This window comes from Uloborus diversus, chromosome 8 (genome assembly GCF_026930045.1).
Source record: "Uloborus diversus isolate 005 chromosome 8, Udiv.v.3.1, whole genome shotgun sequence".
In the NCBI taxonomy this organism is placed as follows: Eukaryota; Metazoa; Arthropoda; class Arachnida; order Araneae; family Uloboridae; genus Uloborus; species Uloborus diversus.
Window position 1 is genome coordinate 112535962 of NC_072738.1, and position 15000 is coordinate 112550961.

General features: G+C 32.7%; 1 protein-coding gene across 1 annotated transcript in view; it reads left to right on the top strand.

Moving 5' to 3' along the window:
- Positions 1–374: 374 nt before the first annotated feature.
- Positions 375–15000, top strand: part of LOC129227753 (zinc finger protein 558-like) — a 109899-nt gene continuing 95273 nt past the window's right edge. The window contains exon 1 of the mRNA XM_054862357.1: positions 375–566. Coding sequence (XP_054718332.1) covers positions 375–566 — 192 coding nt within the window. The remainder of the gene's footprint in view (positions 567–15000) is intronic.

Genomic DNA, 15000 nt, shown 5'->3' on the forward strand with positions numbered 1-15000 from the left:
TATGTAGATGATCTGATGTCTTGACTTGTCTCATATATCAAAACACATTAATATAATAAGGAACATTCTTGAGCAAGTTAGACAGTTGAGATGATCACAATTTCATAGTGGGAGAAGACATGGGACGTTTTGATCATCTTGCTTTATTTGGACAGTGAGTAAAAAGAAAAACTGTTGATGGATTCTTCAGAGCTAAAACGTGCCTTTTTGAATATTTACTGTGATGAATATTGACAATCAAAATACTACCAGAGCTTAAATATACATGCAATAACATTATAGCAGTCTTACGTCTTCTTGACATGATGTCATCTTAGCAATATTTCAGTTTTCGGGACTTATAAACTTTTATACGTATTTTTATGAACTTAAACATGGAAACGTGTGTTTTGATACCTGTTGAGTTCAGTCTTGTTCTTACCACTTCACCTGTTACAAAGAAACCCTACAGTGGAGCATCCGTATGGAGCAATCAAAGAATTTCTAGAGGTTCAAGATTTTTACCTTTTCAAGGAACTGTTCGTTTAGATAAGTTGGAGATCTACTCAAATTTGGAAGATAATGATGTGAGTATGATTTTAATCAACTAGTTTAATAATTTTATGAAGTTTCAATGTGAAATTTCATTTTTGAAATCAAAAAATTTTAATCTGAAATGTGTGCTTTAAAAATAGGAGATAATCAAATAGTTCACTTTAAATTAGGCGTTTCAGAAAAACATAGAAACATAAAGAGAGCAAATATATTTTTGTTTTAAGAAAACAATTAATATGTTTTTTATCCATTCACATAACAAAATTAAGATCTTATTGTTATAATTTACATTAAAACGGTTTATACTTCAAATTTTAAGATGTTTTTTACAGCTTTAAAACTTCAATCACTTCAAGACCAAACTTTAACTATGTTTTTACTCAAAACAGTTGATTTTATGCAATAATTTTATTTTTTAGATACATTATCTCAGTATTTTTTGTTACTATTATTTATCTATAACAGTCTTCACAGATTCTTTATTATATCAGTAACAGTTCTAGATCAACATGTATAACGTTAATTTAGCGAAATGTACTAAATATCACTTCTAAATTATTAATGCGACTTAAACAAAATAATTCTTTTGAATTATGGCCAAATTTAAACCTTTCGAATTTTTTACAAAAGTTTGTTTTACTCTTTGGTTTTCACTTTTCAATTTAGTTAGAAATTAAAAACATATATAGATATTATCTAATAATTGTAAATTTTAAATAGTCTCGCCAGATTGTTACTATTGAATTAAGCTTCACTGAAATCAGAAATATTTATATCATTAGAAACAATTTTCTTTAAAAACACTTTTACTCTACTTTTGGGGTACTAACTATCGAAGAAGATTTTTATACTTGTAATACTTTGCAATTTGTTAAATGATTCCCATTAGGAGACACATTAAAACAGTTAAGCTTCTTCTGGTATTTCAAATATCTTTTAATTGCTAATTTTCTTTTAAGGAGTAACATTTAAAGAGTTTTAAATGAGCAAATACGTAATATGACAGATATGCAATGCTTTTTATAATAGTTGGTTTGATAAAGATAACGTACTGATTAAACATCAACTTATTATTTCATTATCAAATTAATTTCTACGTTAATCAGTTATGCTTAAGAAATGAATTAATGTGTCATTTTTATTGATTAAGATTGATACGTTGCGTCTTTACTCTATGAAACAAGATTAGTAATCAGTGGCGGTTATAACTACATTCATTCTTTATTCAGGTTTAAGTAATAAAAATTAATTAAACTAAACGCGTACTGTTTATGTGAAACTATTAACAATGATTTTACGCTTCCGAGAGTTTATAAAATTTATTATTTTTCACTAATGAGGGGTGGGTGGAGAATTCAAAACTTTTTACAATACCGAATTAGAACCTACTTCACTTACGTAGTCTATATGCAATTGATTTTTTTTTGTTCACTTTTTCTCTTTGTGATACTTTTCTTTTTTTTTTTCTTTTTTTATGATGAGTTACTAAATGGTTAATTTTCAATTAATTTCTTATTAATGTGTTATTTCTGTGATGATTTTACTTTGAGATTCTTAAAAAGATTTTTCATCATGATGAGATAAGAAACATTTTCCAAAAGCTGGGAGATATGAAACTTCCTCAGGATTTTTCCTGTTGAATCTCATAAAGCTTTTTATCAAATTTCAACTCGTACTTTAATAATTATGGAAATTTATCTGTCTTTTGTGTTTGCATAATTTGTTTTTGTTTCAAAATACAAACTAACTCATGCCATATTATTTGGATACATAGTGCGTTGATAAATAAGTTTACATTAAAGTTGCGGTTAGAATGGCTAAACACGAGAATACTTTTAACGGAGATCTTTTATTTGTTCATTTTAGAGAGAAACATCTTATGCTACAGTTGCATGGGAACAGAATAACTCAAAATAAATAGATTTCTGAAAAACCGAAACTTAATCTAAAACTCTCCACATTTTATTCTAATGTCACCACTAGCAGACTATAGCACAACTGTTGGGCATTCTAGAACTTGTAGATTAGAACTGCGAACTATGTGAATTATGTGTCATACTTTGTTCTATACCCAGCATTCCGTGTCTCAAAAAAGTAACTTTCCTGAGTTTACTTCTTTCGTCATTGGTAAAGCTTTTTCTGTTACTAAATAGTGATGTTCCCATCAATTTTTTCTGGGTAATTTTCCTGAGTTTCCCAGTGATCCCTTACGCACAATATGAGTATGCGATCATACACATAATATGTCATAATATGAATTTTTTGAAGTTTGAGGATATACGTCATATGTCTAAAAATGTTTGAGAGTATATGGCGTGTATGGAGTTTACCCTATGGGAACATCACAGTTACTAAACCATTAATATATCCGAGGAACTTTCAGAGGAAATGTTATTTGTATTAATTTAAAGTGCCATGAAATGACTGACTTTATTTTTGCAAAACATTTTTTTTTCTAATGCATATAAAAAAATACCTCTAAAACAGATATTATAAAAACATAAATTTTTAAATTAAATAAAGCACAACTTTAAATATAGTTGTTTATTCTGAAAACACAAATGATAGTTGACAACTTGACGTGCACCTAACAATTTGATTTAAAGACGGCATACTTCTCTTAACAGCAATATCACGCTGTCGCTGACTTAACTAATCAGCTTCCTCCCATCTTTGGCATTTAATCATGTCAAGTGTTCGTAAATTTCATCATTAACTATTCCATCCATTACCTACCATTAAGGTGATAGTAAGAGAAGAAAATCAGGAAAGGAATAAATCTTGTAGGAGCTTCATTAATGTTTCATTACATTACTCTTCGCTATCAGCAAAGATACGTAAAAATAAAGTGATGCAACTCAGGATTTTTTGCACTTCTTCATGCCGCCGTTGTGCCTATTTTGCACATTGAACTTTGTTATTTGTCCTGTTTGCACCCACAAATTTCAAATTTCTTCGAACTTTGGATAGTTTTGTTTCACTACATTTTGTAAACAAACGCTTGTTTATCTCCGCTGGAACACTCAAATTTATTCCTTTCTTTTTATTAAGCAACAAATGGCAGTTTTTCAAATATTTGAGGTTTTTTTTTCGTTGTCCTTAAAAATGAAATGCTATGGTTATCGAAAATGAATGTTCGAAATGAAATGTTAATTATTTCAAACAAAATGAGAATGTTGAATATAGAAGAAAAACATCTTTTGACCTAAAAAACTAAATTTCTTTTTAGCAACTAAATGTTTCATGTTTGCATGATTCATGTTTTACGGTCAAAACATAAAACGGGCTATACTGAAACCAGTAGATGTTCGTTTTACAAATTAAATATAGGGAAAATACATATTGCTCTTGGATTTTTTTTTTTTTTTTTTTTTTTTTTTTTGTCTTATCTGTTTTCTGACTAGTGACATTTACTAAAACTCACTAAACTGTATGATGTCAGACAGAGTAAGTTTCGTAATTAAATGAAGAAAAAAATTGTGTGCCTTTATAGATGAAATCTTTTAACCAACTAAGTCCTCTTGTTTGTTTTCTGCTTATTGTCTTGTAAGACAGAACGGGCAATACATTGCCAAATGACACTAGTTTCTCAGTTTAAATTGGGGAAACAAAACCTGCGCTCTAGAAACTAACTATCTGTTTTTAACAATTACGTTATGCCTGTTTGATTTGATTTTATTGGCTTATAACGCTCAAAGCGCTGTACTGTGCCAGATGCAGTTAGCTCGTAATTTTTCTGGTGCAATGCTCTTTAAGCAAAATCTGCGTTCCTGAACGACTTTTTAAAGTTGTTGCCTCGCATTTGAAAAGCATTTTTATTCATTCGTTTTCCAGTACTAGGTTTTCGTTTGTAGTGTCTGTGTTTCGTTTGTAGTGTCTTTTATGGTTGCTTTCAATTGTCCCAGTGGCTCAGTGGTAGCGCTTCGCGCTTCCATGTCGCAGGCCCGGGTTCTGTTCCCGGGTCAGGCAATGGTCGGCTCAGCCGTTCATCCCTTCAGTATCCGCGTTTATAACGCACTTTTCCACCCAGTAAATCCCCGCTCTGACTCCACAAAAAAAAAAAAAAAAAAAAAAAAAACGATTGAAAAATTCCCCGTTTCCATGAAAAAAGGGATTCTCCCATTGTATCAGAGAAAGTTGTTTTTACCCAGCATACTTAGCGGCTAGTAGATGAACTTGTTTCGTGAATACATTCTGGGTAAAAACACCGCTTTCACTCCAGAAGCTAGTAGGAGGAGAAAAATTCCACATAAACGCCGCAAATAACCGGAATGTGGTGCAAAGCAGGTTTTTTCCGGGGTCGAAAGTGTCCATGGAAACGGCCCTAGTGGGTCGATAAAATGAGTACCAAGCATGCTTGGGAACTAAACCCTGGGGGTTCCGTGTTATGCTGACCACCTAACTGGAACATTTGCCTAGCACCCCAGAGCTGGGCAGATGTCCCGGTTAGGTGGACTGAGACGGGCAAAGTAAGCCTTGGCCCCCATGGGCTATCGTGCCACTGGATTTGGTTTGGTTTTTCAATTGTATTTGTCTAGATTATTTTTTCTTGCACAGTGATCATCAAAGAAAATAAAACATTAGAAGTTTAAAGATAAGTTATATTTTTCATTTTTCACCAAATACTTAATTGACTTTGAATATTTTTGAGTTTCGGTAAACAATTGACAATAGCAGTCGACATTCATAGTTGACAATCAATAGAGCAATAATAACCCTATAATATTTTGAGCTGCCAATGAATGTAGATTATCTTCATGGCTCACCGACAAAACCATTTTTCCTCTTAAAGACCTTGGACATGCATTTGGCTCAGTCGAGCGATAAGTATTCTTTTTTTTAAAATCGTTTAATGCAATTCACTATAAACTCAGCTAAGTATTTAAAAGCCTTTTTAAGACTTAGTTCCTTACCGCCGTATTTTAAGCATTGAAATCGTTCGCAATCACTAATATAGCAATTTACCATAATTCGAGGAATTTGTGACTAATCGTTTAGTTGTTAATTAGCTTAATCTGACTCAACTTGATATTACTATATAATCTTTTAATTAAACATTTTCAAATATTAAACGCGCTTCAACATTCACTCAGATAATAAGCTTTGTTTTCGTTTCATCCTAACACATTATTTCGAATCAGTTTCGAAATTGAATTAAGTCATTACCAATTTGAAAAACTTAGCTTCTCACTCGCCTATTTTTTTTTTTTCCTTTTTTAAAAAAGAAATGCGTTAAGTAATAGCTACGTTTAGATAGAGAAAAATGATTTTACTTCTTTTCTCGGAAGACATATTATTTAAAAAGTTAGACACGTTTGCGGTTTTTTGAAACGATTTTCTACTTTCTCTTGTGTTGCAGTCAAATTTTAGATAAGGTCTTTATAATAATTAGAAACGTGATTAGTTTATCATCCACATAGCAAACGTTTGATGTGTCTCTTTTTTTTTAAATTAGGTGTACTTTTTAATAACAAAGTTCAAGCGTGTTGCTAGAAAATATAGGAAAGTGTGGCGTTTGGTCATTTTCCGAAAAGGTCTGGAAAGAATTTTTCCTTTTCTTGTTTAAAAGAGATACTTTTGTCATCTACGCGAAAATCTAAGTTTTTAGGAAAGTGTCACTCATTATTATATTTTGCTCGTACCAGCAGAGTAACGTAGTTGCAGGCCTCTTTTGTCCAATGGCATGGAGTCGAACCCGACAACAATCAGTGGAGTTTAAAATGCAGAAAACCGTTGATGACCATATCATATGATTATGCAGCATGCGAAACAACCCTTGAATACTCTCGGAAAAATCAAATATTTTGTGCAATTCTGTATACGTATGAGCGTATATGCTTCCACCTGTTGGGAAGCTGATTCTAAAGCGATAACGGCAAACCACTAAAAGAGAGGTGCCAAATGAAAGAACGGTGCCACATTGAGAATAATAATTAATTGTATAATTTTCAAAAATGAGTAAAAATTTTCTTGAAACCTTTTATTTCAAATATGAGTACCCATGTTTTCAAATAGTGTGCTGAATTCTTTCATACTCAAAAATGAGTACATAACTCGTTTAATACTCAATTTTAAAATTACTACATATTCAAAAATATGTACAAATATTTCAAAAATGAGCAAACGCTGATTTGAGTATTTGAACGTTCCAAATTTGAATACCCTAAAGTCGAAGCCATTATGACTCTGCGATATGTTCAAAATTGAGTTATTTTCGTCATTTCTGAAATTATTGTTTTTAGAGTGCAGTCTCTTGGGAATTTGCAAAGAGCTCTAACATTGAGGAATCGACACGCAAAACCAATCAAACATATATAACCTGTAAAATATGACTTTATTAGTCCGTGTTTGCCTATATTTCGTAAAATGTTCCGCTTTAGAAATGCAGTTATGTCAGTATTATGCTCAGAAATAATATAGGTGTTATACTCAAGTAGTCAACTTCATTTCATAAACGATTTGAAATAGTTATTATTGCTGTGATAACCATTTTTAAACGTTTTTGAAACGTTTGAACGTTACGTGTACTACCTGGGTAGATAAAAAGCTTTAATTCGACTTGCCTCACGCGAATCAGTTGCTATTTTAAGAACACATTTAGGTTATGCCACATTTGGAAGCTAAACCAAGCTATAACCTTTCGTTCAGAAATGAAATTTGGTTGAATAAAGACTCATGGGAACACTATATTGTCGATTCTTTCACTTAAATTGCTTTACTATACGATTACAGTTCTTAAATTATAATCTGTAAGCACTATTCTTTTCGTAAAAGTTACCCCATTTTTTAAGGACTCCATCGCTCTTTGCGAAAATTGAATCTTGGCGCTTTCAGCTTTCTCTTTTCATTTCAATTTAATATTTTCTCAGCTGCATAGCTGTCTTTTTAACTTAATTTTCCATCTCTTTTTAGAAAGCTTAAAAACTTTCCAGCTCTTTTTAGAAAGCGCTTTATTTTAAAATAGTTTTAATAGAGTAATCGTGGATGTTGATGTATATGAACTGCTCACTAGTTTCTCCTAATTAACATTTAGACTGTGATTCCCAGATTTTTTCTTTAAGATTAATATTTCATCATAACATTAAAAAAATATATAGCATCTTTTTCTTGCTTCTACTTTTAGTTGTACTATTGTAGCCTTTGGTAAAACTTCTTCCCAGGATAGAGCGATGTCACTTCGTAGTTTCAAGTGATTGCTAAGGCAATTTTCTATAACTATATTTTCAATAAAGGGTGATTATTCTTTAGCTCCTAACAATTAGAATCAGAGGAATGGGGAGTAATTCAAAGCACAGAAATAGTTTAAAATGTATCCAAATGTATGTGGGTGATTATTCTTTAGCTCCTAACAATTAGAATCAGAGGAATGGGGAGTAATTCAAAGCACAGAAATAGTTAAAAATGTATCCAAATGTATGTGGGTGATTATTCTTTAGCTCCTAACAATTAGAATCAGAGGAATGGGGAGTAATTCAAAGCACAGAAATAGTTTAAAATGTATCCAAATAGTTATCGCATTTTCTGCTTACGAATATCAGCAGCGAAAAATATTGGGTCTGCCATATCATCCTCCCGTGTTTGGAGAGAATTCTGCGTGAGTTGTGGCGGGGATACGATGTCGGAAATGAAATCGATAGGTAGCAATACGTGTACCATTTATAGCAGTAGCAACGGCACGGTGCGATGAGCATTGTCCTCTGTTGTGGAAGAGTGTATGCAAGATAGTGGCATTTTTATTGCTACTCAGCAAGAATAATGCTTTCGGTTCAGGTTTGACCTACATGATTCTATTCTAGGTAAAAGAAAATAATACATGAAATACACCGCCAATTCAGTCATTCCAGTTCTTCAATCTTCGAGTTGAATCGAACCATTGCTTCAGTCACTCGTATGGACTGTGCTAATTCTGTAATAACTACCAATTTTTGACAGTCTTGGCTTCCTTAAGAGGTATTCCACCTCCAGCTCAGTCACTTCCTATGCCGAGATGATGAGAGCTAATAAGCACGAAACTGCAGTCTTTGACTGGAATGACTGAGTCGGCAGTGCATTTCATGCATTTCTGCCTTGGCCCTGACTATAGGGCGGTAACTTACTGAAAAAAGACAATAATGTTTAGGTATCAAATCGGTCTCAGATTATTACAGCTCTGAAAAATGTAGCGAGTTAGAAAACGTCTATCCATGAATTCCAAAGCGCACTTAAATGAAATACCCCGCAAACTTAAAGGAACTATCACGGGCACGAGAAATAGGAGAAAAAGCTCAGTCCATGACAGGAATGAGCGGAAAGAGATTAAACTCTAAATTTTGAACTAAACACGAAACGTTACACCAAAAAATACTGACGTATTTTCCTTTTAATATCTACGATTGCTTGTATTCAACACTTCAACTAAGTCTAAAGAACATTAACTCCATAGAAACGCTCAGTGAGACATGTTTAGACATGTCTGAAGTAAACATGCTGGTTTTCTTATCGCATTGTCGAAGAAATATTTTACATTAGTTTAACTTTTGGAACATGTACCTTAAACAAAAACTGTTGATACTTTAGTCCATGTTTGGGTTTTATGTTCTTAATACATCTTGAAAAAAAAAAAAAGTTTTCCCACCACACATCTGCATAGTTGAAATTCATTGATAATGTTGCAATTAATGTTAATTCTTGATAAGAGTCCAAAATATGAGCAAAACACGTGCTAAGTTTAACCCTAGGTAGTTTTTCATCGAAAAGTTTTCAAAATAGCCTCTATATAGCAGGACTTATCGGGGTTAGCAATGATTTCTCCAACCCAAAACAAATGAGATTTACTTTTCAATTTTTACAAATTATCTAAAAAGTTTTAGCTTTTTCAGCTACATCTTTATGCTTCTAGGTTTTTCATATGCTATATTAAACCATTAAATTACAAGTAGAAGAATAACTTTGACTGTTGGACATTATGAGGTTTCTGAACACCTCACCAATATTAGAAATTTATTAATATTAACAACTATATCCGTCTAAGATTATTTTTGTTTGTTCCTCATTTATATACAGGAAAAGTACATTTTTGCAGGGCCCGATTAGGATATCAGGTGACCCCAGGTGATGCGCTTTTTCGAGTCCCCTGTGTTGTCGAACTTATCAATTTCAGTCATTGGCCACAGTTCTTCGCATTTGAAGGCCCCTAAAAAGCGAAGGTCCTAGGCCACGGCCGAGTTATCAGGACTTGCTAGTGGGTAGTTATATATAATTCAATCCGACCACCCCATGTGAAAAAAGATAATGCTTCCGGCATGCAAAATTTAACTGTCCTGATGACAGCATCATTAGTCGCCTTGTCATCACATCGTTATGAAACAATGTCCGGCTTCCTAAGACAACCAAGACCAGACGGTTGGATCATTGCTGAAGGCGTTGCACTCAATAAAAGTGCATAAAACCTCTAAAACGTCAATCAAGACTCTTGTCCAACTGGTTGGATCGAAAGTCATTGCAATTCAAACTAAAACAAAAATTACAGAAGTCGTAAATTATCTTAAACGGTCTTCAGTCCACTCCTCGTAGCATGTAATTAGCTTCTTGATTAATTAAAAGAGATCTTATTCCACAATATCCGGAGCTTGAGATTATTGTTCTAATGACCTTATACCGGGTTGTTTATTAGAAGAAATTGCGCTGTTCGCGCATAATATTTGGATCACCCTGAAATAGATATCCTTTCCTGAGACTTAAAAGTTAAAGATGTTGACTCGGGCTTATTTTTATGGCAGATATAATTGGCAATAGGCAACATTGCAGACAAGTATATATGACTTTCATATACGAACTTTATGGAGAGAATGTAGATCAAGCGATCGATGTCATTGGAATCCAGACCAAAATAAGCATAACTATAAATTTATGCATTTCAATTGATTCTTAATTACGTTTAACTCGTAACAATGAGTAGCTAATAAGGAAGGTGCTATCCCTCGGCTGTCAATAAAAATTCAATATTTTTTGCCCAAGTTAGTTATAGCTCTCATTAGCAAAATCATTTTTTCCTTCTAAAATTTGGGTGACTCTTTGATAATCTGGAAAAGTTATCCTACCTGCCTAAAATCATTTAAAAGTGCCGTATGAAACAAACCGGGTTAAAAACGAAATATTTAACGGTATTATATTATACAAGTGGTACCCACACGGCTTTGCCCGTAGAGGAAAATTAAAAGATCATTTGGCTCACCTGTATATCTTTAAATAATTGTTGAATTTCTCAACACTTTGCTATGTTAATTTGCTCGCCCATTTTATGGTCATTTGCTTGTTCATGTTATGGTAATTTACTCGTCCATGTTATGATAATTTGCTCGATAACATGTTCTTAATGTTAGAATAGAAAATGAACAAAATCTAATTTTCGTAAAATCGCTTCGAGGCGCTTACCCCTATGCTACGAACTAACTTTGTGCCAAATTTCATGAAAATCGGCTAAATGGTCAAGGTGCTATGCACGTAACAGACATCCATACTTCCGGTATGCCGGAAGCCACGTCTGAAAGGGTTATAGTAAATTTATAGTGAAGAGTGTAAATCGACCAGTCCGTACCTGAGAGTTTTTGCTTGACATCATTACTATCTTTCATCAATGTATCTTGTAGTTAGTTCTCTACAAATAAAATCTGCGTTTTTTAATGCGAAACAATGTCTGTATTTTATGATTTTAACTGAACTTTTCCGTAGATTTGACATTAAGATGAGCTGAATATAGAGTTAATTGTTTTCGATACTTAACTGAAAATAATATTTGAACTTATTTATCATATTTGATGACTTGCAATGGGACCATAGATGGATTTTGCTTAACAATTTTTGTTGAAAACAGTTCTACAAGACTTTTCAACAGAAAAAAAATTAACTTTGCTTTCACACTTTTACAAAATTCTAGTAATTATACATTTTCAAAATCTGCAGTATCAAAAGAACTCCAAAAATAAAACCAATTGACAATTTAAAAAAAAATTAAATTGCATTTCTCCTTTGCCTTAAAAATAACACTTCACACATTCTGTACACAAATCCCAAAAACTTTAGATGCTTTTATGAAAAAAAAAAGACTATAAATAATTTGTCTAGACTTTATAGACTTTTTTTTAATAAAATATAGACAATTGCATCTAATTTACCATGTCAGGAACTTAAACTTTTCGACACAAAATGTTTATTAATAACAATAATTATGAAAGTACTCCCTCCTGAAAGTTTCCTAATATGCTCCTTTATTACATGAAATACACCGCCAGCTCAGTCAATACCAGCCGAGGACTGCAGTTTCGTGCTTAACTTAACGGGCTTTAACTTACGTGCTTTAACTTACGTGCTTTAACTTAACGTGCTTTAACTTACATGCTTTAACTTAACGTGCTTTAACTTACGGAATATTCTCCTTTATTGTTTGGGTAGCTAAGTCAGTATGGTTATATTTTTTGAAGCAATAGTTAAATTTTTGCGTAACTTTTATGTACAATTTTTATTAATACAAAATATTTTTTCTTTAGATTTTAATTTAAACGGTGAATGCATTATCTAGTTCAACCCGAAATTGTTGCTTAGCTATATTTCGAAAGTAGTAACGCACTTCATCCAGCATAACTATAAAACTCCTGATTTGTTTGTCTACAGTAAAATTAAAAAGTTTTAACAAACAAATGCTAAGATAGATTAATTACACTTCAACAACATTTTTCACTTAGAGCATACTGAACTACAAGAAAGAACGTGTTGATCACTGCAATACAGGTCGAATGAAATCAGCTTTCATTTCATCTTCCGCTGCCAAAGAATAAATCATTGTTAGTTTTTACATTGACCTTAACAGTTAAGTCAGTTTAAACGGCAGTGATTTCCTTCATTAACTAGTCATCCGTCAGCTTACCACTCAGCCTTGAGTAGCAGCATGTCAGGTAAAGAGTAAATCATGTCAAATATCAATTATGCAAATTGCTGCCATTAGTCAATAAAACAATAAGTTGTGTGAAAAAACAACAGTAACGAAGTTGGTAAATAACAACAAGTAACGTGCTTCTGCGTTTATGTATGTGTTTTAAGAAAAATTCTGAAGGAAGAAAGATATATTCGTAGCATTTTTCATTTTAATCGAATTTTTAAAAAATAAACTCGAAGGGATTAAATATTTGAAAGATTTTTCTCGTGTCGTTTTCATGCTTGAAGCTTTGATGAAGTGGATCCATATTACCCTGAATTTTGTGTCCAATATAGTTTGCATTTTTGATGTTAAAGTATGCAAATCCACGGGTGGAACATTTTTATCTATATATTAGCACCCCCCCCCCCCCCCAAGCTTTTGACTTTTGCTTTTAGTTGGCATATATTCGAAAAGATCTAGTACCTTAATATGAAGCATCAACTCTCCCAATTTTTTTTACACTTGAAGCGGGCTTGGCCTTGCGGTCACGCCCGGAACATCAATACCATACAAATCATTAGAACACACATTACGAGAAAAGCTTTGTCGGATGTCTTTTCATCCATAAGCTCATTACTTTTTGCATTGAAAAAGGCGTTCCCTGTAACGCCGAAACACGTGTCTGCTGTAATTGACAAATTTGTGCTTTTTTTAACGTTGTTTTTCTTACTTTGCTGTTCAGCACAAAGGTATTTATTTATCTTAGATACCTCATGTTGTTATACTTAATGGTTCCTTAACTTAGAGAATATTGGAAATGTTTTGGCACAGGAAGACTTTTTTGCATACAAAGAATTACCCTTTGACAAATTTTAATCCAACGTCAAGCTTTTTGGACCAACAATCAACTCAATAGTTTATAGATCTTATTAAACGAAAAAGGAATGAGATTTCCATCCTTATGTCCCTAAATATCAAATCTTGTTGGTCATCTAAGACGCTGTTTTATAAGAGGAGTTAATCCCTAAGCCATGCAGTAAAGTCCTTTCTACCAATCAAGAGCTCAGGTACTGTATGCAACCTTAATAACAAGGAGCTTTTGATGAAGGTTATAGAGACTGCATAAATGTGTAAAAACTTCATGTCCGGGTTATAAATTCATAAAATAGGCATGATGCTTCTGAAAAGGCAGGTGGTCTATGCCTGCCCAGTATTCATTAGCATACAAAGAATTGCATGCATATAACTGGTTTTTAAGGAAGCATAACTCAAATCTTTTTTTGCCACCATCTGCGGATCTCGGCTTAATACCTGACGACTTAGTGGCTTACATGGCTATATGCTGCTTTGGCTAATATGAAGAAGCTCTGTTTTCACTGAATGAGAAAGTTGTTTTTTTTACGACTTGCAGAATCGTGAGTTACTGCACGTTTCCTTATCACAGTATACCGTTGAAATACCTAGTGCGTAATTATTTTGCGTATTGAAGTGGTTTTTTACAGTTAAAAGGTTTGTTAAATGTACAAAATTCGGTGTTTTAATTCATTTTTAAACAAAGAAATATTTTTTGAATGCTTTAAAGGTGGATTACTGAAAACCAGGGGCGTCCCGATTTGCAAGTTTAGGGAGGGCGGAAATTCTCAATTTGCCGAGTTTAATTCCAAGTTTTGCCGAAGGACGATAATTTTGCCGAATCGCTGGGCAAAATTTCCCAAATAAGGAAATTTTCGGAAGGTTACAGTGACATCCCCTGACCCCGATTTGGGAAACTTTAATTTAAATTTTTTAATTAAGTTTTTGTGAAATATTATCATGAAGACTTTCTAGACCTTTAAAAAAGATTCAAATTAACTTTTAAAAAGCTTAATTGGAGTCTGCTTGAACAATTAATATGGAAAAGAAATAAAAATGAAGGGCTGAAGAAAATCAATAAATGCTCTTAATATATGCTTTTAAATATGATTCTTTATACTTACAAACATATAGAAAAAAAAAGCAAATAAGAAAAGTAAGGTATTAAAAACCACGCTTTAAGCATAATTTACAAGATTTTCAGAAAATAAAGTAAAACTGTTCCCAAGTGTTGATAGTAAAATTTAATTGCGATTACAGCATATCGTCGCCTTCCAGCAACACTAAGACATCTAATCCGAGGAATATCACTAAGATATCCTATTGTTGCTCTTGAGGAAACGATATGAAGAAAAAAAGTCACTTTCAGTGCAGTCAAATACACTGCAATATTTGTTGGAAATTCTGTTCATAACTTGATTTATAGAACAATTTGTTTTTTGTGTACTAAGAGCAATTTTCAAAATAGAGCAAATTGTAGTTAAAGGTTAAGTGATCATTGGCTGAAAGATATAATTAAGCCAAAATAACCGATAAAATCAGCTACCGAACTGCACAAACCTTCCATATCATTAGCAAACGACAGTGGATGATTTCGAAAATGAACTATTTCTATATCGATGAGAGTTATCGCTTCAAAACTATCATACCTTGATATATGCGTTCCAAAATAGCATTTTAACGTCAAAGCATCCGCTCTTGTAGGCGCAGATTATCAAAGA